Source organism: Triturus cristatus, chromosome 3_2 (assembly GCF_964204655.1).
Source record: "Triturus cristatus chromosome 3_2, aTriCri1.1, whole genome shotgun sequence".
In the NCBI taxonomy this organism is placed as follows: Eukaryota; Metazoa; Chordata; class Amphibia; order Caudata; family Salamandridae; genus Triturus; species Triturus cristatus.
In genome coordinates this window covers 956,862,342-956,885,838 of record NC_140584.1, presented here as the reverse complement: position 1 = coordinate 956,885,838, position 23,497 = coordinate 956,862,342, and the positions used below count along the sequence as shown (strand labels likewise).

The 23,497-nt window shown below is 45.4% G+C and overlaps 1 protein-coding gene across 10 annotated transcripts in view; it reads left to right on the top strand.

Moving 5' to 3' along the window:
* The window catches only part of SYNRG (synergin gamma), a 501,862-nt gene that overhangs the window by 173,674 nt on the left and 304,691 nt on the right, over positions 1-23,497 (top strand). For all 10 annotated transcript variants that reach the window (XM_085649490.1, XM_085649489.1, XM_085649487.1 and 7 more), the window contains one exon: positions 17,783-18,043. In XM_085649490.1, the coding sequence (XP_085505616.1) occupies positions 17,783-18,043 (261 nt within the window). The remainder of the gene's footprint in view (positions 1-17,782; positions 18,044-23,497) is intronic.

The window sequence follows — 23,497 nt, the reverse complement described above, 5'->3', positions numbered from 1 at the left end:
AAGAGTTTATAGCACTCCCCAGCAGTCCCCCAGGGATATGTATGTTATTAAGTGGGTAAAGCAGTGAGCAAAATAAGTTAGGACATGAACATTTTTGTGTGCGTGAAGAGATTTGTACCTGTGAGACACTAGGCACCTCATGGAGTCTTGTGTCCTCCCTGGTTGTTACGGTTATTATCATGGCATCTCACATGGTTATGTCCACTGATCCGTCTCCACATAACATGTAGGTACTCCGGCAATTTAAGCAATTTCCCATTCCAGGCACTTACCTGTGGTGCTTGCACAGATTTCTATTTCATGGCGATCTGCCTCTTGGTTAACAGCCACGCCAAGACCGCAAATCTATCTTTAGTATTGAAAGACAATGTGCGCGTTAAAAATTCCCCTAGACATTAGTCTTTAAGGAGAGGAGGTAATTTGTGCCTGTTAACTCTTGAATTGGGGCACATACAAATTTCCAGAAAGCAGCAAGATTTGGGCAATGCCAAAACATGTTGATAACTTAAGCCTCCAGTAGGTGATATTAAAGACCTTCATCTGGGGTGCTGGGGTATATCTTTTACAACTTCTGTGTAGCACTTTAAATTGAATATATTTAAATTAGCATCCTTTGATTCCCTAAATGTATATTCCAGCATCAGCAGTCTTTCCTTAATGTCAGCTGCCTAACTAGGTCTCTCCTCAGGCGCCCCATTAAAGGCAGAAAATCTACTATTGACTGTTGGAGCAAGAAATGGTAAAGGGAAATCAACTTTTTCCCAGTCTGCTGATCAGTGATACATAATGGTCAGGATGCAGCAATATATGTCTTGCACTTGTGCCTTAACATTACTGACTGCTTGGGTAAGTGCCCTGTTTATCTGTCATCGACTTTGCTTCAGTTTCTCCAACAGTGTGGCTGCTTTTGAGGCTTCGGAAGAGATTTCCAGCAAAGGCTATGTCTGTCCTTGCCTCAGCAGCAGCAGACCTCCAGGGCTTTCGAGGCAGAGGTCTGGGAGCTACCGGTCATCATCCAGGGACCTATGGGCAACAATATACCCAGTAGCCAGCCCTCTCCTCCATAGCTGCTGCAAACCACTTTACTTTGCCCTCTGTGATGCATAGCTGCCCAGTAGGAAGTCTGATAACCTTGTATCTCAATGAGTGGCAGAACCATCACATCAGACCAATAGGACTCAACATCGTCAAATGGTTATGCCCTCCCTTTCCTCTCCATCTCTCATGGCATACCCAACACCTCGCAGAGGACTACTTGTTCATTATGTGAGGGGAGATTCAGGCCCTCCTGGACAAGGGAACCATAGGGAGGGGGGGGGGGGGGGGGGGGGGGGGCTGGCATCAAAAGTCTGGACTGGTTGTTACTCCTGTTACTTCCTGGTGCCAAAGAAGGAATGAGGCTTTTGCCCCATCCTCTATCGTTGTCCTTGAAAAACTTTAGAATGCAAGTTCAAGATGCTAACCCTCCCTCTAGTTCTGTCTGCCCTAGATCCAGGAGATTGGATGGTAGTGCAGGATTTGCAGGACGCCCATATCAACATCTTGTCCTTCAGTCTCGAAGGCATTGCCTGCAGTTTCAGGTAGGACTTTTAAGTTCTTAGTGCTTCCCTTTGACCTTACCAGAATGCCTCGCTGCCCACCTTTGGAGATTGGCAGTACCAGTCTTCCCATACCTTGACGCTGGTTGCTGAGGCAAGTTTGACTCCGTCAAGGGCCACCTTCAGACGATGGTCTACCTATTGACATCAATGGTGTTTTCCATCAATATTCCAGAGTCTCACTGGACTCCTTCCCAGACTCTCCTTTATTTGGAGCCATCCTGATAACTGCTCTCCCGGGCCTTCCCTCTTCCTCAACGAATCTAGGACATTTGGGCTATGATCTTGATGTTTCAGCCTCAAAACCAAAAAGAGTATGCAGTTCCAATGTAAGTAAGTGTGAGGAGAAAGACTCAAAGACGACAGGTTGTCCTGTTTATGAAGGGAGGGAAAGGGAAATCCCTCCTTTCGGAATTAGGGCCCTCACACACCAAGCCAACTGGATGTCATGCTTCATCATAGGGCATGCTCCTCGTCAAGTCGGCGCTGCACGGTATACTGACCCCCAATTTAGCACATCTACACTTGGTAGGTCCCTCACACCCACGGCACCATACGGCAAGGAATAAAAGATCTCCGCCAAAGAGCCCCTCTTAGCGTGTCCGTCCGGTATTGCTCGCCGACTTGACAAGGAGCATGCCCTATGATGAAGCATGACACCCAGCTGACTGGGTGTGTGAGGGCCCTAATTACGAAAGGAGGGATTCCCCTTTCCCTCCCTTCATAAACAGGACAACCTGTCGTCTTTTCAAGTCTTTCTCTCCCTTTCTCCTCTCACTTACTTACATAGGAACGGCATACCCTTTTTGGTTTTGATGTTGACTGGGCATGTATGCTGGACCTTATAAAGCCCATAGTCCCCTCTTTTTTTTGTTTTGACTCTATATTTCAGCCCTCAGCTCGGGTATCAGTGATAGTACCTCTGATACTACTTGGACTTCTGCATCCTGCTTGTGGACCACGCCATGTGGCACATGTGAACTCTGTAGTGGGATCTGAAGTCTCAATGGGTTCAGCACCAAGGGAACCTGTTAGATGCAATCCAGGTGTCGGAGGAGACTGCAAAAGTCACCCTGTAGTGGCTGCTAGACATCAAATGGACTTTTGGCAGACCCCTTTCCCTATCAGACCCAGAGCCAATGGTCATGATGGATACGTTACTGGGTTGGGAGGTCTTCTGGGAGAGGTGGCGATCAGAGGCCTCTGGTTTCCAGAGGAAACCAATCTCCACATAAACTTACTGGAGTTGTGGGTGATTCACTTGGCATTAAAAGCATGCCTCCAGGGCATCAAGGGGGAGCAGGTGCAGGTGTCATTGACCACACCACCAGGTGGGACAGTAACAAACTGGGCAGAATGGGTTCATGGGTGCTATGCTCGGAGGCTCTGTGCCTCTGGAAATGGCAGAGTCATGGGGGCATTTCCCTGCTCATGCAACACTTGGAAGGATCTTTCAACACCGTGGCGGACAAACTTCACCAGCATTGCCTAGCCGATCACAAATAGCAACAGCACATAAAGGTGGCACAGGCCATCTTCCAACAATAGTAAGAATCCTGGCCTGATCCTTTCACCAGCGCAGAAAAAGCACAGTTTCCAAACTTTTGCATGTTGAAGTTTCCAAGGTGGTTCTCACTAGGAGGCACCTTTTTCGCTTGGATATTTTTTAAGATCATCAGGTACTACTAGGCCCAGGTCATCCCAGTGGCTCCAAACTAGGTGAGAAGAATGTGGTATCCAGAATGTCTGGCCATGACCATCTGCCCTTCGATCCGGACTGACCTCTTGTTGCAGCAGCAGGGCAAGGTCCTGCTACGAGCCTGCACAACCTACACCTCTGTGCTTGGAGTCTGAGCGGCACCTGCTTTTGATCTCACATCTTAAGTAGTGAGTATTATATTGGCAGCCAGGCATCCCTTGACAAAACCAACCTATGCGTGACTCTGGGAGAAGATTGTTCTCTGGTGTAATTCACAAAATTGTCTGACCTATTACTGTTTTGATTGTCCTCAGACCAGGAAGGTCTTGCCGGGGCAACCGTTAAAAGCTATTTAGTGGCTCTTTCAGACTTTTTACGTTTACCCCACCAGCCATCTTCATTCAAATCACTTGTTGTAATGTATTTTCTAAAAGGCTGACCCTTATGTTCCCACCAACACCATTTGTGATGCTTAAGTGGGACCTCAATCTGGTTCTCGCTTTACTCCCGTGCAAGCCATTTGAGCCAATGCACAGCTGCCTTCTCCGATTGCTTAACTTATAGTTAAAATTTCTCATAGCAATAACGTCCACTTGTTTCATAAGTGAACTACAGGCACGGACTTTCCTGCTCTCGTATATAACCTTCTTCCCGGACAACCTTGTGCTCTTGACTAAAGTGGCATTTCTCTCAGAAATTGTAATCCCTTTCCACATATCACAGTCCTATATCCTGCCAGCTTTCTTTGCCTAACCTCATCCATCGAAAGAGAGACTTAATTGCCTAGACCCAAAGTGGGCTCTGAGCTTTTACATTGATCGTACCAGGGACCATCCGGTGGGCGTTAAGCTATTTGTGGAGTTCTCCGGGGAGAAGAAAAGAAGGGCTGTGCAGAAGAAAAACATCTTTAGCTGGATTGTCCTGTGTATCAAAAGCAGCTACAAATTGTCGAAGACTGCTTCGGGCAGGCCTACACGCTTATTCTGTTTGAGCAAAGCCTGCTACCACTGCGCTGGTGCACGATGTGCCCGTCTCCAACATCTGCCAGGCTACTACAGGGGTGTCAGTTCACATGTTCATGAAGCCCTGCTAACTGAATATCTAGGTCTGGTGGGAGGGGCGTTTTGCCTGTTATGTTCTCAGGATTTCCTGGTCTGGGCTATTCCAAAGACCCACCCCAAGGGAGGTAGTGCTTTTGTTTCTATTCACAAGGTGACGGATCTACGGTTAGATGTATGCCTCAGAAAAACAAGGTGCGAGGCATGCGTGCTGTAGATACACATGCTTTGCATACTCCTGCCATCTAGTGTTGGGTCCGGATGTTTGCCAGTTCTTTTTCTTCAAAGAAGTCTTTCCAGTCACGAGGTAAGGTGACTGCTCCTTTTGGTGATAGTGCGCATGGACATCGACTCCATTGTTAGATTGTTTTTTCCGCCATTGGGTTCAGACGTTTCTTGCTGCTCTCTGGTTTGAAACCGTTCTTTGGGTTCCCCTCGGTGCGCAATCTACTCTACCCTCGACGGCATTGTTTCTGTATGCGTTTCTCTTCTCTGGGTATCAGACTGGTCAACAAACTCTCCATTTTCGGTCAAACCTCATGTGCGGCCGTCTGGCCTTGCCGCATCGGGCCAGCCTTCTGCCGATGGAACAGACTCTATTCAAATTCTGTACCCTTGCACCGACCTACACAGATTTTGTAACTTCTGCCTCTCTCCAGGGCACAATGAGGAAGACTGCAAAGCTTGTAAGTCGTTTTGGTCCAAGAAGTCTCTACACGATTGTCTGGCTCGACGACGAGAGATGCAAAGTATCCGACACACTCCGGGTATCTTCGGTGAAGAATCCGAACAAGAAGAGATCGATGCGTCAGCCCCAGAAGAAGAGGCCCTCTCCGTTCCAGAGTCTGATTCAGAGGTCGACATCGATCTGGAGTCCGCAGATGTGCCTCTGGGACTGGGTGCCTTGAGTATTGAAGACCCTTTGCCCCCTAAATCCTCTTCTAAAACTCACAAGGCTATGGCACCATCTCTGCCTTCTGGCCAAGGTTGGCACCTAGACAATGTTTCTGACGCCCCGCCTCTCGGCTCGGTACCGAAACAAACCGTCAAGCCTTCCGGACTGAGTCGGCAGAAATTACCTTTGGATCTGAAATCAGCAGGCTCCAAGGAAAAATCTGATTGGAGCCGAAATCCTCCGCTTCGAAACACAAGCATGTTTCGGAGCCGAAACCCTCCGCTTTGAAACACAAACGCGCTTCGGAGCCGAAACATTCTAAAGACAAGTCGATTTCTATGCTGAAATTTTAAGGACAATGTTCTCGAGTCTCCAGAACAAATTGTAGACGTTCTTAAGGCTAAATTGGATCCCAAACAAAAGAAAATGTATACTAATTCTGATACTGGGCATATTTTGGCAAAAAATCCAGCAAACCGCAAGCTTCCTGCAGAGGACACTTCTGATGAGATTCCCTTAAAGATGAAGGACATGGGTACTAGCCCTGTTTATCCTGCCCCACAAACCTCTCCACCTCCACCATCTTCTCCACAATTAATTGGAAGGGGGGGGGGGGAAAGTGCTGCAAATGAAAGCGTCTGGGTTTTTTCCTGCAAATCTTATCAAAAAAGGGTTTGTGGGGCTAAAATCACCATGTTCCCAGCTTTTAGGGAATGACTGACTTTTCTCAGAAAACCAAACCTTTTTTTTTACAGTTTTGTCATTTTCCTGGGACATAGCCTATTTTTGCTATTTTTTTGTGCTTTCAACCTCCTTCCAGTTAATGTTAGAAATGAATATGAAAGCAATAATGGATCCTGGAAAGCTATAGATTTTAGAAAAGACAAAATGCTGAATTCAGCAAGGGGTCATTTGTGTAAATCCATTAAGGTTTCTTTATAGAAACTAACAGTTAAATATAGGAAAAATTGAAAATTAGTTGGAAAAAAACAGCCTTTCGTGTCAACGTTTTCACCTGTAACTTCTTCTAATTATGACAGCTCTTTGAAAGCAATATACCGTTACATCCACTGGACCTTACTGGTTGTGGGGATATATAGGTCTTGTTGGTTCACCAAGAACCCGACGAACCCAGAGCCAAAAACTGAGCAGCATCTTGCAATGGTTTTTTGTTATGTACCGGGTATATAGCAATTATTCTGGGAAAATGTATACATGGAAAATTCGGTATGAAAGACTCCTATGTATTTCTGAAATGGGAACAAAATGTAGAGTTTAGAAACAGTATATATTTGCACATTTCCAAAATTGGGAATACTCATACTAGCATGAAAATTATCGGTCACTTTTCAAAATGACTTTTTTTGTTTAACACATTTCTTTCATTTGGAAGGCAGAAATGCATCGAAAGTCAATAGGTAATAACAGTTGCTTTGCAAATCTGAACTACCCCAAGTCTGGCGATAATAATGGTACCTAACTTATGTGGGTATGCATAGTGCCCACGACAGGAAACGGCTCAAAAGGCAACGTGAACACACCACATTTTCACAATGAAAAATTACCCATTTTTTGCAAAGTGCCTAGCTCTAGTTTTTGAACCCTAGCCCTGCCGGCACCTAGGGAAACCTAGCAAACCTATACATGTTTTTAAACTAGTCACCCAGGGGAATCCAGGATGGGGTGACTTGACTGCCTCTCACCAAGTTATGTTAACCAGAATCACTTGCAAACCTAAAAAATTGTCCAAAAAAAACATGTTTTCCTCACATTTCTGTTTTGGAAAGTTCTGGAATCTGCGTGGATCCACAAATTTCCACCCACCCCGCGTTCCCCAAAGTCTTCCGAGAAAAATGGTACCTCACTTTCTTGGGTAGGCCTAGTGCCCGTGACAGAAAACTGCGCAAAACGAAACGTGACACACCACAATTTCACAGTGAAAAATGACCCGTTTTTGGCAAAGTGCCTAGCTGTAGTTTTTGAACCCTAGCTCTGCCGGCACTTAGAGAAACCTACCAAACCCACACATTTCTGAAAAGTAGACACCCAGGGGATTCCAGGGAGGTATGGCTTGCGTGGATCCCCCAAAGTTTCCTTACCCAGAATCCCTTGCAAACCTCAATATTAGCTGAAAAACACTTATTTCACACATTTTGGTGTGGGAAAGTTGTGGCATCACTGGGCTGACACAAATTTCCTACCATCCAGTTTCCCCCCGGGTCTCCCGATTAAAAATGGTGCCTCACTCGTTTGGGAGGCCCAAGTACCCGTAACAGGCAAGGGCCCAAAACGTATTGAGGCAACATCATACTTGCCTATCACAAAATGTTTTGGGCCCTTGCATGTCGCGGGTACTTGGGCCTCCCATACGAGTGAGGCACCATTTTTATCGGGAGACCTGGGGGAACGCTGGGTGGTAGGAAATTTGTGTCAGCCCGGTGATGCCACAACTTTCCCTCACAAAAATGTGTGGAAAAAAGTGATTTTTTTTTTCCAACTAAAATTGAGGTTTGCAGGGATTCTGGGTAAGAAAACGTGGGGGATCCACACATGTCATACCTCCCAGGAATCCCCTGGGTGTCTAATTTCAGAAATGTGTGGGTTTGGTAGGTTTCCCCAGCTGGCCGCCGAGCACGAGTCCAAAAACCCAGGTCACCCCTCCTTGCAAAACCAGGTTGTTTTGTGATAGGCAAATTTTGATGTTGCCTCAGAAGGTTTTGGGCCCTTGCCTGTCACGGGTCCCTGAACCACCCACGTGAGTGAGGTACCATTTCTATTGGGATACTTGGAGAAAGGCAAAGGGGTAGGAAATTTGTTTCTTTCTGCAGCGTGAACGTTTTGGCACAATATTGCAAGGAAAATGTGACAGACATTTTGAGGTTTGCAGAACATTGTGGGTAAGATAACTTGTTGGGATCCACAAGAGAGACATCACCATGTACTCCCATGGGTGTTTAGTTTACGATAAAATCTACAGTTGGTAGGTTGTTCTTAGATGAAATATACACCTTGGCATAGAGATAAAAAAGACAAAGATTACTGCACAGCCATCTATTTCTCAAGCGCACACACATACTGGTTGGATTTAGCACGAGTGATGGTTCAGTGTATATATAGTTTTATTAACAAGGGATTTCACAAAAATGATATGCACTGTCAATTGAAAGGACAAAAAACTGAACCAGTGACTCGCAGCTCGTGAGCTGTAAAGCCACGTCAAGGCACCAACCGCTTTACAGGCCATTCACACACCTTTCATACATGATACACACAAGACCATTCACACCACCAGGCACAAAACCAACACATTGCAACATTCACAAAAAGGGACAAGGTATACCCTGCTTGACAAAAACAGAAAAGACAAAATTTTCTGCACACCACCTATTCCTTAAATATCATACATACTGGTTGGATTTGGCACGAGGGTGAGTAATGGTTCCGTATATACAGTTGTATTAACCAGAGATTTCACAAAAATGAAATGCACTGTTTATAATTGAAAGGACGAAAAACTGAACCGTTGAGTCACAGCTCGTGAGCTGTAAAGCCTCGACAAGGCACCAACCTCTTTACAGGCCATTCATACACCTTTCATACGTGTGACACATACAAAACCATTCACGCCGCGGGCCAAGCACTTTATAACACTCACACCAGCAGACAGCGCCATTCAAGGACCCATCACTTTCACACACCCACATTCCTGACACAGCAACCACACCAGCTCACGGATTGCCGGGAGTGGCGTTTGGCTAGCAGTGTGTGTAGTGACCACCAGCTAGTCACTACTCACACACCGCCAGCCAAGTGCCAGTCCACGCACACTGCCAGCCGAACACCAGTCCACGCACACTGCCAGCCAAGCACCAGTCCACACACACCGCCAGTCCAAGCACACCGCCAGCCAAGCGCCAGTCCAAACACACCGCCAGCCAAGCGCCAGTCCAAACACTCCGCCAGCCAAGTGCCATTCCACGCACACCGCCAGCCAAGCGCCAATCCAAACACACCGCCAGCCAAGCGCCAGTCCACGCACACCTCCAGCCAGCCAAGCGCCAGTCCACGAACACTGCCTGCCAAGTGCCACTCCATGCACACTGCTAGACAAGCGCCACTCTACGCACACCGCCATCACATTTAGGATTTTTTTATACAAATAAGAAAACACAAACAAATTGCAAATGGATACAAATCTACTAACACAAAATACGAAACTAAATACCCTACACAAATGCCAACCTTGAAACTGAACATAAAATATTAAACAATAGAGGCCAGGCAGTTCACTTTACCACTCATGGATGCTCCCAAAAATTATTTTGCCTGTGTTACATTCTAAAACAAGCAGGCACACACAGCCCAGGGTTAGAAGGACACTCTGGGCAGTACATGCGAGTCTCCTTCCACGTATCTCTTCACCAACAGACTCTACATCTCCTACTGGGAAAGTCTTTTAAGGGTGTGGGAGGAATGTGATCAGGAAAGTGGTAATCTTTCAATCTAGCAACATCCCCCACAACTCCAACTCTAGGAACACTTGCCTGTTCCACTAAAACAAGGCTGCCTATTACAGACTCCTGAAACTTAGCAAAAGTCATCTTTGACTCAGGACAAAAATTCTGGAATACAACCAAAGCATTAAAGGTTGCCAAGTGGAAAAAATGGATAGGCAACTTCTTACACCGTGCTTCGTAAGGCTTACATTTGGTATAAGGTTCCAACCTCTGATCTACTCTGTCAACACCACCCATGTGCCTATTATAGTCTAAAATGCACACAGGTTTGCGCACTTCAGCAACCTGACCCCAAACAGTCACAGGTGAAGTGCTTTCATCATGGATGTTAGTCAGCATGTAGACATCTCTCCTGTCTGAAAACTTCACAGCTAGAAGCTCCTCACAACGCACTGTCCCCGCACAAGCTTTTGACAAACAAGTTCTTTTGGGAAACCTTTACGGTTAGAGCGGATTGTGCCACAAGCAACAGTGTCCACTTTGGCCAATTCCCTGAACAACTGCACACCAGTGTAGAAGTTATCTACATATAAATGGTGGCCTTTGTTAAAAAGTCCTCTACCAAGTTCCCACACAATTTTCTCAGTCACTCCAAAAGTGGACAGACAACCAGAGGGGTTAATCCTGGATTCCTTACCGGTGTACACCCTGAAATTCGAGACATATCCAGTTTGACTGTCACACAGCATATACAGCTTAATTCCATAGCGTGCCCTCTTACTAGGAATGTATTGCCTAAAAACCAAGCGGCCCTTGAACAACACCAAAGACTCATCCACTGCTATTTCTTTCCCTGGAGCATAGATCTCAGAAAATCGATCAACAAAGTGATCAATGACAGGCCGAATCTTAAAAAGACAGTCACAATCAGGGTGATCTCGTGCCAACGCTAAACTATTATCGAAAAAATGCATAATCCGAAGCAGAAGCAAATACCTATCACGACTCATGACTGCTGGAAATATAGCAGTTGCCATCAAGGGACTAGTAGACCAATATGAAGACATCGATGGCTTCCTTAGCAAGCCCATAAAGTGAAACCCAAGAACTTCTTCATCTCTTCCAGATTTGTGGGAGTCCACCGGGTAGCTCTAGAGTGGGGCTTAAGGCTGGCACTGTTGTCCCTCAAAAAATGTTCGGCATACAAATTAGTCTGCTCAACAATCTCTGCCAAAAATACATCGTCCATAAACAACTGAAAAAAATGTATCGGCGAAAAGTTTTCAGTATTCACTCTACACCCTGGAACATCAGTAAAGTCTGGCAATGCCGGCTGCACCATGCCTGGGGCAACCCAGACGTCAGCACTTTCAACAGGTAGCCTTGCAGCCCCAGGCTGCAGCCCAGATGCCTCTTGCCGCACTATCGGGACATCAATGTCCTCCTCTAACACAGGCACTTCATCCGCACCAAGAGTAGCTTCATCCGCACTGAGTAGCTTCATCATCCAATGCTGCCATGTGGAGACAACTCACTGCCTGAATCTTCCCCTCACACTTCTGCCTCAGAATCAGTCAGTCTCTGGACCATGATCAGAGGAAGACTCAAAAAGCATGCCAACAACCTGCTGAGCAGTAATCCTACGGCTAGCCATTATCCTTACTAAGAAAGGAGACTGCACAAACAAGTCAACAACAACCAACACTGTGCAAGATAAGTAAGTAAGAAAATGTGTGCCTTTATCACAAAGATCTATATGCTCAAAAACTATACGATTCACTTACAAGAGACAGCTACACTCACCAGCACCTACTCTGCAGAGACACAGCAAAAACCAACGATATCCCACTAGAAAGAAACAAACAAAGCCAATTACTCACAAGACAACAAAATACACATCGAGCACAAATGCAAAACGTTTTTGACACTCAAACAGAAGCCAAACATACTGCTATTATTACACCATTTGCAAAAAGCACATTCATGCAGAGAAATGAAACTCCTTTAAATTGTACAAAAAAAGTCTCTTACCAGACACATGCAACTACACAAACAGCAGAACCATCAGAAACGAAACCGCAACCTGGAACAGTCTAAAGAGCAAAAGACTTGAACTAGAACAAAAAGGGAGAAATAAAGCATTACAATTGCAATTCACAAAAAATAAAACAATTAACATTATAACACGCTATGTCACTACCCAAATGGTCAATCGGCCAGATGGGCCTTCAAATAGGGCTGAGAAAAATGGGGGGTGATCTTGCCCAAGGGATCGGGTGAGGTTGTCTGCCAGGCAAATCTATCCCCCAGGTGGGGCAGAAAACAGCAGACAGAAATGTGCCCCCCTTGCAAAAGTAATAAATCCCTAGTGCCTAGTAGGGTTTTCTGCCTCCCGCCTAGGGCAGAAAGGCCAAAAAAGGGGCAGATCTGTCCCCAGAAAGCAACCATGTCGCTTCCATTACACACAACAAAATCCCTGGTGCCTAGTGGGGTTTTCTGCCCCCCCACCCCCGGGGGCAGAAAGGGCAAAAAATGGGCTGATCCCAGGGGGGGCAGATTTGCCTGTTTTTTTTTTTTTTGCCTTTCTGCCCCCCCCCGTGGGGGGGGGGGGCAGAATACGCATACAAAAACAATATGCCCCCTAGAAGCGACCCTTGCCTAAGGGGTCACTTCCGTTTCATTTTTAGGTCTCGCCTACGCACGCAGCGTGCATGCGCTGTGTAGGAAAAAGACCTTTAGCCATCGAGTCGGTTTTGAGACCAAAAACGTGCATGTATTGCATTGCTTTTGCATTGCTTTCAATGGCAACACGTGCACGTTTGACGATTCACTTGCGGGAGCGAGCAGCGACACCATATGTTAGCAATTATCGCTCCTTGCTGCACTGGTACTAACATTGAGATCATGTGACGAAAGAATGGAAATCCCCAATTGAATCGGACATGTGAAATACAAGTATGAACATTTTTATCATACCTGAATTTAAACGGGACAGTTATGCAGGTGGTGAGAATTTATATAAGGTAAGGTTGCCTGTCAATATATCGATGGATAGGGACACCAAAGCCCAGGCTCCGTCATGAGCATCGAAGGGGATGAAGAATCCAAACTTGTTGATGCCTCTGGAAAACTAGTAGCTGTTCAAGACGCTAACCAATGGTGCATCGCAAACACGCAGGGCCTATTAGCTTGGTATGACAGGGCACACTAGAATGAGATGGAGCAACTGCTCTAATATCTCCCAGAAGAACACAAAAATATGGCACAGCAGATAGTTGAAAAGGGGAAACTCCTCTCTAACTCCTCCAATAAGATGTGCTTTAGACGCAGCTGACACAGCAGCTAGGGAGATCAATACCAGCATTCTCCATGCATGGCTTAGGATCTCAGGGTTTGAGTCTGAGGTTCAACAGTCCATTTTGAAAACTCCCTTTGATAAAGAACACCTGTTTGGTCCTATAGTCGACCAATCCTTATCAAAATCCATGCGAGCGTTCCAGTCCCCATCTAATAGAGGTTCCTTTCGCTGCTCGTTTTACAGAGCAGGGTCCGAAACACCATCCTTGGACCCAAATGCTTCCTCTTAGAAAGATACCAACCAATCCTTTTCCTCTGGAGGTTTCTACAGAGGAGGATATAGAGGAAACCATTCCAAAGGCAGGAGTAAAGGCACCACACCACGTAACACCCCTTCCCCCTAATAAACAGTGACTTGCCCACACATCCCACCCATCACTCAACACCTGCGGGGGGGAAGACTTCAACAGTTTCTTCCCATTTGGCAATCTATACCAACCGACAAATGGGTACTAGACCATATCTAACATGCTTATTGCCTGGAGCTCACCTCCAATCCACCTAACATTCCACCTTGTGTTCACAAACTGTCGTCAGACCATTTGCAGTTCTCAAACAGGAGGTGCAATCTCTTACAAAAGGGAGCCATAGAACCAGTTCCGTTTCAGTACCAAGGTTCAGGGGTTTACTCTCTTTATTTTCTAATTCCCCAAAAAGACGGTTCCTTAAGACCATTTTTGGATCTCAGAGAGTTAAACCAGTAAATACTGTCAGAACATTTCCATATGGTAACGCTTCAACAGGTTCTTCCTCTCCTACAGCAAGGTGATTTTATTTTTGTAATTTTTTTTTTTGTCTACACTTGACTTAAAAGATGTATATTTTCCCATTCATCCAGCTCATCGCAAATATCTCAGATTTGTGAAAGCAGGCAAACACTATCAGTACAAAGTAACTACTGCTCCCAGGGTATTTACAGAATGTCTAGCAGTAGTAGCAGCTCATCTCAGAAGACAACAAATTCATGGCTTCCCCTACCTCATCAAAGTCAGCACACACCAAAAGTCTTTACAAAACACTCAGACCATGCTACACCTACTCCACTAATTGGGTTTCACGATAAGCATTCAAAAGGCTCAACTATAGTCTTCACAGATACAATCTTATCTAGGAACCACTCTCAAAACTTAACACAGCTCTAGCCTTCCCCAATGCAGCCAGAATTTCCAATATCCAAACTCTATTGCTGCAGTTTCAAACCAACCAAACCTTGCCAGCCAGGACTTTCATGCGGCTTCTGGAAATGATGGTGCCATGCATTGCAATAGTACCTCATGCAAGAATACACGTGTCCATTACAAGAATGCTTAGCACCTCAGTTGAATCAGTCACAGGGTCAATTAACAGATCTAGTGTTGGTGGACAGCCGCACCCATCGCTCTCTGCAGTGGTGGGACCCTCAAAATGTATCAAAAGGGCGGCCTTTCATTGACCATGTTCAACAAGTCGTGCTAACAGCATGCGCATTTCTCCCGGGTTGGGGTGCACATCTCCATCATGACACAATTCCAGGTCTATAGGACGACAAACACAAACGTCTACACACCATCTATCTACAGCTTCTAGCAGTGTTTATAGCGCTGAAAGCTTATCAGTCTCATATCACAGGCAAAGTTGTCCTAGTTCACACAGACAACTTGACAGCAATGTACTATGTACAAAAACAAGGGGGTACACCCACTCTCCAACTGTCACGCCTGTCTCCGACGATTTGGAAATGGGCAATCAATTACAAGATTCACCTTCTGGCAGAACACCTCCCAGGAGTGAACAATCAAATTGCCCTCCTCCTCAGCAGAAGGAGACTGCAAATACATGAGTGGGAACTTCATCCCCAAGTTGGCCTTCCATACTTTCTACAATGGGGATACCCACAAATAGATCTGTTCGCCACAGTAGACAACACACAATGCCCAAACGTCGCCTCCAGGTTCCCATTCCCTCTCTCCAAAGGCAATGCCTATGGATGAATTAGTCAGGAATATTTGCCTACGCTTTTATGTCTCTCCCACTCCTTCACTTTCTGGTTCGGAAACTCCGGCAAAGATCACTGACACTGATTTTGGTAGCTCTCACATGGGCCCGTTCACTGACACTGATTTTGGTAGCTCTCACATGGGCCCGTCAACCATGGTACACCACCCTGTTAGAGCTCTCAGTAGTTCCACATCAAAAGCTACATCTCACCTCCATTCTCTCACTCAGAACCATGGAGAAATCAAACCTCCAAATCCCAAGGAGCTCAACTTAGTGATTTGGCTCCTGAAGTCCTAGAGTTTGGATATTTAAATTTGCCACTGGACTGTATGACTATTCTCAAAGAAGCTAGAAACACTACTACCAGAGTGTCCAATGCAGTAAAATGGAAACGATTTGTTGTTTACTGCAATAACAAAATTCTACTTCTAAATTCTTTTGTTCAAAACATTGTCTGTTACCTTTTTAAACCTCCAGCAATGTGGGCTAGCTTACACATCTATTAGATAGGACCTGGTAGCAGTAGCTGCGTATTTGCAAAAGTTATACCACCAACAATTCTACCGGCACCAGTGTGGGATCTTAATGTTGTACTTACAAGAGTTATGGGTTCATCCTTTGAACCACTATATAAGTGTCCTTTACAGTTTTTCTCTTGGGAGGTTGCATTCCTCATTGCAATCACTTTGGAAGAATCCTTCCTTCAGCTCCATAAAGGTAGGGTAGTTCTTTGCACCAATCCCAAATTCCTTCCCAAAGTGGTTTCTGCTTTCCATATGAAACAATCAGTTGAATTACCTGTGTTCTTTTCTCAGCCTGATTCGGTAGCAGAACGAGCTCTTCACACACTTGACGTCAAAAGAGCTTTATTGTATTGTATCGAAAGAACAAAAGATTTTCGTAAAACAAATTAACTGTTTCGTTTATACCACCTCACAAAGGCAATCCTATTTCTAAATATGGCATTTAAAGATGGATTGTTAAGTGCATTCAAACTTGCTATGCAAAAGCTACAAAAACATTACCGATACCCCCTAGAGCCCATTCCACTCACAAAATAGGAGTCTCTATGGCCCTTTTAGGTAACATTCCTATAGTTAACATTTATAAAGCAGCAACATGGTATACAGCACACACATTTACCAAACATTGTGTGGATGTACTAGCACGTCAACAAGCCAATGTGGAGCAGGCAGTGCTAAAAACACTTTTCCAGAAAACTGCAACATCTACTGGTTAGCCACCGCTTTGGGAGAATACTGCTATATAGTCTATTCAAAGCAAGTGTATCTACAGTGCACGTGCCTTGAACAGATTGTTACTTACCCAGTAAGCATCTGTTCTTGACATGTAGAGCTGTAGATTCACATGCGCCCACCCTCCTCCTGGGGCACCTGTAGTTGTTGCAGTTCTCATTAATTACATTACCTACGCATGGACATCTCTTTACTACACTCACTCACTCCATTCTCACCCTCATGCGAAGAAAACAATCTAACAATGGAACCGATGCCCATGCGCACTATTACCAAAAGGAGGAATCGCCTTACCTCGTGACTGGATAGACTTCTTTGAAGAAAAACAACTTGCAAACATACGGACCCACCACTAGATGGCAAGAGTATGCAAAGCATGTGAATCTACAGCTCTAAATGCCAAGAACAGATGCTTACTCAGTAAGTAACACAATCCTTACTTTTCTTCGATAAGGCTCTATCTAACCACAGATTCATCACCAAGCCACCCCTCTCCCCATGTCGTGGAATGGATTCTTCTGATCTATGCTAAAATGATTCCATCTGAGAGATTTGTATACTGGTATAATCTGTTTAGAAAAGATCTGACAGATATCAGAAAGAAACGGACGTCAGCGTATGGAGGTGGTGACTATCTAGAAGCCCCGATGTAACATTTGAGACGGGAAAGACCTGACATGGATCCGCACAAAATGAGCTACCGACGCCTGATAGAATTGCTGAAGAAAATTCTCTAGATCCAGTCTGGAGCCTGGGGACATTCAGAAGTTGAGAATCTGTGGTTAGACTGAGTATCCACAAGAAAGGTCATTACCAAAGGTAAATGACTGGACTGTGTTTGTTATTGTAGTACAAATTTACAGCTAAACAGGCTTTGCGTCTTTAACATATTCTGACTGTAGAAGTCAGTGGTTTGCTGACTAGGCAGAGCTGGCAGTGGGCACTCATTGCAAATCAAATGCACAGCTCTTATTTATAGACTGTTGCTTACCATTGAGTAATGCATTATACTGAGATTGCTGGAGCTTCTGCGAGCAGTGAGAACTAATAATTGGTACTGATTTCTATTATAATGTTATTTTTTTTTTAATAGACTGGTGATTTAAAAAAAAAGTGATTATGCTTGGAGATTTTATTGAACCACCTGTTAGCACAGCAGAGCTATCAATGCTTTGCTTGCATTGCAGTAGGCTTCCATTTAAATAATATGTGGCCTAATAACATCTTCAGTTGACAATGAGGTTATTATGTCATTTATGTGGAATATGGAAAATATTTCACAGGTCCCTTTACAATATGTAAATATGAAAATTCTACAGCTGCATTGTGTGAAATAAAAGCACCCAAACACCTTAAATGTGTATAGCTGGTGACAAACTCATGATCTGTGCATTTTGCAACATGTCTGTGTGGTTGTTTTTGTAAGTGCTATTACCACATAAACATAGCACTCACAATTATTATTTCTATTTTAATGTCTGCTAGAGAGGAGCAACTGCCATGAATCCTGACATTATCAATCAGTTACCAGCAGCACCTGTACCTACGCTGGCTGGTTTTACAATGACCATGCCAACGCCAGTTCACCAACAGCCATTGTTGTCCTCTGGACCAGCTACATCCAAGCCTTTTTCTGCTGCACAGTCAGCCATGGGAATGAACGTGACAACTGCGTCTGGATCTTCGAACCAACATATACAACAGAAGTCATCTGGCAATTTCATGCCGTCATTTCCTGTAAATCAGGTTGGTGCTCTTTTCCTAAACTTTGGCATGGTTCTGGGAGGCACATTGAGTTCAAAAGGTTCCTCAGCATGAATGAAGTTTTTCTGGTCTTTTAGTGTTCTCAGATGTGGCTTGAATGTAGGTCTGTGCACCTCCCTGTAGTAACTTGGCTGTCCTATCCATAATTCTTGCCACTTGCATTTAAATAAGCATGTTAAGGTATATGACGCTTTGCTAGCTCTTGAGTGTCTTAGTAGTGTACAGATTGGACATCACCTCTTCCAATTAATAACAGCAAATTAGCTAGCGGGAAGTATGAAAAAATAGTCTGATCCTTTGATAGGAGCATGGCACCCACGCCACTTCAAATGCAGCCATGTTACTATGACATTTTCAGTGATGTGATGTATAGACTAGTTAATGTGAAGGAGATGAACAAAAGTTACTTACCTGTAAACTGTGGTTCTCCAGTATTGGTGTCTTTCATAGATTCACATGCTTGAATATTCCCCGTCGTCGAAGTGGGAGTCCCACGGTACATAACAAAGCAATGTAGTAATAACATAAGCCTATTAGGCCTACAGGAAAGAAAAAACCATAGTTTTCATGGATAGACAACTTGTCACCTTTATAACATATCACTGTCATTATGTTCTAGGTCAAATCCAGCCAATCAGGTGTCTGCACCCTCTAGAACCCTCTCACCAAATACTCAGGCTCTCAGATTTTCGTAGCACAAGAGTGACATAAAGTCAAATACAAGGAAGAGCCTCTGAGGGGAGGTGGGTGGGTCGCATGTGAATCTATGAAAGACACCAATACTGGAGAACCACAGTTTACAGGTAAGTAACTTTTGTTCTTCTCCAGTATTGGGGTGTCTTTCATAGATTCACATGCTTGAATAAGAGTAGTGAGCAGTAGTAGCAGAATAATACAAGGTACAGAAGAAGCCAGATAGTAGTATAGACAGTGCAAAGATTATATGCATAAAATCGACGTCTATCTATATATATATATATCTATAACATCTTATACATAAATATATAAAGAAATAAAAGTACCTTGTATGCAGGAGGAGGGAAGCAACAGAGGCTCACCTTATTTAAAAAGATTACGAAGGACTGCCTGTCCCACAGCTGTATCCGTGTTGTCTGCAGCATCCAGACAGTAGTGTCTCGTAAAGGTGTGTCTGCTGGACCATGTCGCCGCTTTACAGATGGCTTGAAGAGGAACTCCAGCAAACAGCGCAGTGGAAGAAGAAACCTTCCTCGTGGAGTGTGCTTTCACAGCAGCAGCGAGAGGTTTTCCTGCTTGTTGATGGCAAAAGGCAATAGCAGAGGATATCCAACGTGCTATAGATGGTTTGGTGACAGGATGACCTTGCCGCATGCGCCCGTCGGCGACAAAGAGTTGGTCAGTTTTACGAATGGCGGCAGTTCTCTGAAGATATAATTTGAGACATCTCTTGATATCCAAAGAATGAAGTGACTTTTCTGCAAACGTCTGAGGATTAGGAAAAAATGTTTTCAAAACAACCGGCTGATTGAGGTGGAAATCAGATGGCACCTTCGGGATATAGGCCGGATTGGTGCGAAGCAGAACAGAGTCTTTAGTAAATTGAAGAAAAGGTGGGTTAATAGTAAAGGCTTGCAAGTCACTGACCCGGCGAGAGGATGTAAGCGCCAGGAGAAGAGAAGTCTTCCAGGTGACATGTTTGAGGCTGACCTTATGTATAGGCTCGAAAGGCGATTTCATCAGCTGCGCCAATACCATGTTTAGATGCCAAGGAGGAGGAGGAGGCCGACGTATCGGAGGAAACATACGAAACAGTCCCTTGAAGAATTGTTTCATTACTCTTGACCAGTAAAGGGAGTTCGAGCCATCTTGGCGGAATCGTGAGATCGCTGCTAAAAAGACCTTAAGGGTAGCATATGACAGGCCTGATTTTGCGAGGTGCAAAAAGAAAGGTAGTAGTTGTTCAGGCTTGGAATGGATAGGATGAATTTTGACATCACTGCACCAGGAACAAGAGCGTTTCCATTTGAGTTTGTAAGTTTTTACAGTAGAGGGAGCTCTAGCCTTTGCCAATACTTCTCTGCACTCCAAAGGGATGTCCATATTTACAAATTCAGGTTCCAAGCTGCTAAGTGTAGAGACGCAGGATCGGGATGGCAAATTTGACCGTGTTCCATGGTCAAGAGATTCGTAAGAGGACGAAGCATGATTGGGTCGCACTGAGACAGAAGCAGCAGCTCCGTGAACCATATTTGTCGAGGCCATCGGGGGGCTATTAAGATGAGCCGACAGGGTTCTCTCCTCATTTTCCGCAGGACCTTGGGGACTAGAGGTATCGGTGGAAAGGCATAAGCCTAAATTTTGGACCAGTTCATCAAAAAGGCATTCCCGCATGACTTTGGTTGGGGAAGCCAACTTGCGTACAACTGGCATTTCCGGTTCAGGTAGGTTGCGAAGAGATCCAGATTCGGGGGACCCCATAGCTGGAATATGCGATCCAGAATGGGTTGGTGTAATTCCCATTCGTGATTGGTCGTGGAGGATCTGCTTAGGGAATCCGCGAGTATGTTGGACGCTCCCGGAACATGGACTGCAGTGAGGGCGATGTGGTGTTGAATCGCCCAATTCCAAATCTTTTGGGTCTGAAGGGACAACAGAACGGACCTCGTGCCTCCTTGTTTGTTGATATAATGCATGCACGTTGTGTTGTCCGTTCTGAGCAATACCGTGCTTCCAATAAATGATGCTTCGGAAAGTTTTCAGAGCCAGAAAGATGGCCAGTAATTCTAACAGGTTGATGTGTCTTGTCTTTTGATGAACAGACCACCTGCCTTTCACAGTAAGACCCTGCAGGTGAGCGCCCCAACCTTCGAGAGAGGCGTCGGTGGTGAGGGTGAATTGTGGAGAGTCCGCCAGAAAAGGACGCCCCGAGGAGACATGTTCTTCGTGAGTCCACCATAGAAGAGCCTTTCTGAGGCGAGGAGTGACTCTGACTAGGTCGTTGAAATTGCCGGAGACCTGAGCCCATTGCTTGTCCAGTTCTTCTTGGACAGGTCTCATCTTCAGGCGGCAGTGAGGGACTAGAGGAATGCAGGAGGACAACATCCCTAGGAATGACTTCAACTGTCGGACAGAAACGAACTCTTTTAGATGAATAGAGGCCGCTAAATTGCGAAGACGTTGTCGTCGTTCGTGCGACACAAAAGCTTTCCCTAGAGTTGTATCCAGAATGGCTCCCAAGAACAGTCTGTTTTGAGCTGGGTGCAACTGAGATTTTTCCAAGTTCAGCGTGAGGCCCAGAGATTGGAACAGGGAGCTGCACACCAGGGTTTGTGTTGACGCTAGTTCGAAGGACTTTGCCTTCAGAAGGCAGTCGTCTAGGTAGGGAAAGATTTGGACTCCCTGAAGGTGAATGTAAGCTGCCACCGGTGCAAGGACTTTTGTGAACACTCGGGGAGCCGAACGAAGGCCGAACGGCAGGACTTTGAATTGAAAATCCCGTCCGGCCACCCTGAATCGGAGGAACTTTCTGTGTCTTGGCAAGATGGGAAGATGAAAGTAAGCATCTTGTAGATCTAGGGTTGTCATGAAATCTCCGTGAGAGAGAAGAGGAAGGACCTCTTGTAGGGACAACATACGAAAAGTTTGTGTCTTGATAAATTTGTTCAGGGCTCTCAAATCCAAAATGGGACGCCATTCTCCCGGCTTCTTCTGAATAAGGAAGAACCTTGAGTAGAACCCCCTGCCCTTCTGTAGTTTTGGCACCACTTCGATCGCGCCCTTTCTCAATAAGATGTTTAGCTGAATCAAAAGCTCCTTCAAATGTGCAGGAAGGGGACCTCTTGGTGGAGTATTTGGAGGAATCTTTATGAATTCCAAAGCGTGTCCCCTGCGCACAAGATCGAGAACCCCTTGATCTGTGGTGATTTGCGACCATTTGCAGAAGAAGCGGGAGATTCGACCTCCAAGTTTTGGAGGAGTCCGTGAGTGAGGGTAAGGAGAGTCATTGTTTCTTTGAGGAGTCCTTTCCTCTGTAGGAAGATTTGCCTCTGTATTGCCTGTAATTGGAGGAATTTTGCTGCCGATACGATTGTTGGTTCTGCGAGGAGTAGCGTCCTTGCCTGTACTGGTTGGAATTGCCTCGAAAGGAAGAAGAGGAACCACGACCTCTTGCGCCTCGAAATGGCTGTTTTTTGAATTGTAAAGACCCTAGAGCACGAGCTGTGTCAGTGTCCTTCTTGATTGCTTGAAGGGCATCATCTATATGTTGGCCGAAAAGGGATTCGCTGTCGTAAGGCATGTCCAGGATCTTCGTTTGCACCTCTTGACGAAAGGACGTGGCCCGTAACCAGCCCTGACGCCTGAGGACTGCAGCGCCCGCCAAAAGACGGAAGCCAGAAGAGGACACATCGATGATGCAATCTATAATCTCCGAAGAAATTCTTTCTCCCTCTTGGAGAATCTTCAAAGCCTCTGGTCTGGATGATTCGGGAATAAGATTGATCAAAGATGAAATGTCCGACCACATTTGGCAATCGTAGCGGCCTAAGATCGCCAAAGAATTGGCGGCGCGTACCGTTGCCGCCGCCATAGTGGAATTTTTTTTCCCTATACCATCCAGTCTGCGACCTTCGCGATCTGGAGGTGCCGACACAGGCGATGAAGGATTTCTGGATCGGCGTTGGGCTGCCTGAGTGATGATAGAATCAGGCTTCGTTTGCGAAGTCAAACAGGCAGGAGAATTTGGAGGAGCCTTGTATTTCTTGTCGATCCTAGGAAGGATGGCTGGAATAGAGTTAGGGGGTTTGCATTATTTTAAGGCCCTCTTGCCATATGAAATCAATGATTGGAATGCAGCGGACCTGCTTTTGAGGTTGGTCCTTAAAGTCATATAAAAAACAATCTTCCTCTCTAGTCGTCATAGGGAGGTGAAATCTTTTAGCCGCTCTCTCCATGAGCAAATGGAAACCACCAATGTCAACTGGGGGAGAATCCAAAGGAGCGGGATCAGCGGGAGAAGGTGTTTGGATCTGATAGTTGTCCCAGTCCGAAAGGAGGGAAGCATCGTCCAGCTCACCCTCCTCCTTGTCAGCGTCATCATCCTGTTCCTCGACAACATCCTCAAGCGTGAAAAGAGGAACCCCAAGAGATTGTTCACGACTCACTGGCGTCGGTGTGACTACTGGTTCCGTATGAAACACAGATTGTTGAGGTGTCTGTGGTGTTGGAGTGGTATGCCCAGACCGTGGAAAACGGCGATTATAATCATCAAGCATATACTGCAAATTGGAAATCGGGCTTAAAGGCAATTGTGCCATGGAAGGTTGCGGAACCGGATGCGTGTCATAAGACGAGAGATCCTCTTGTCGCAAATCCTCCTCCTCATCATCATCATCATCAGTGTCCTGACATTTAATCAAGAGCTCGGAAGGACTGCGAGCAGGCCGAAATCTGTCATCC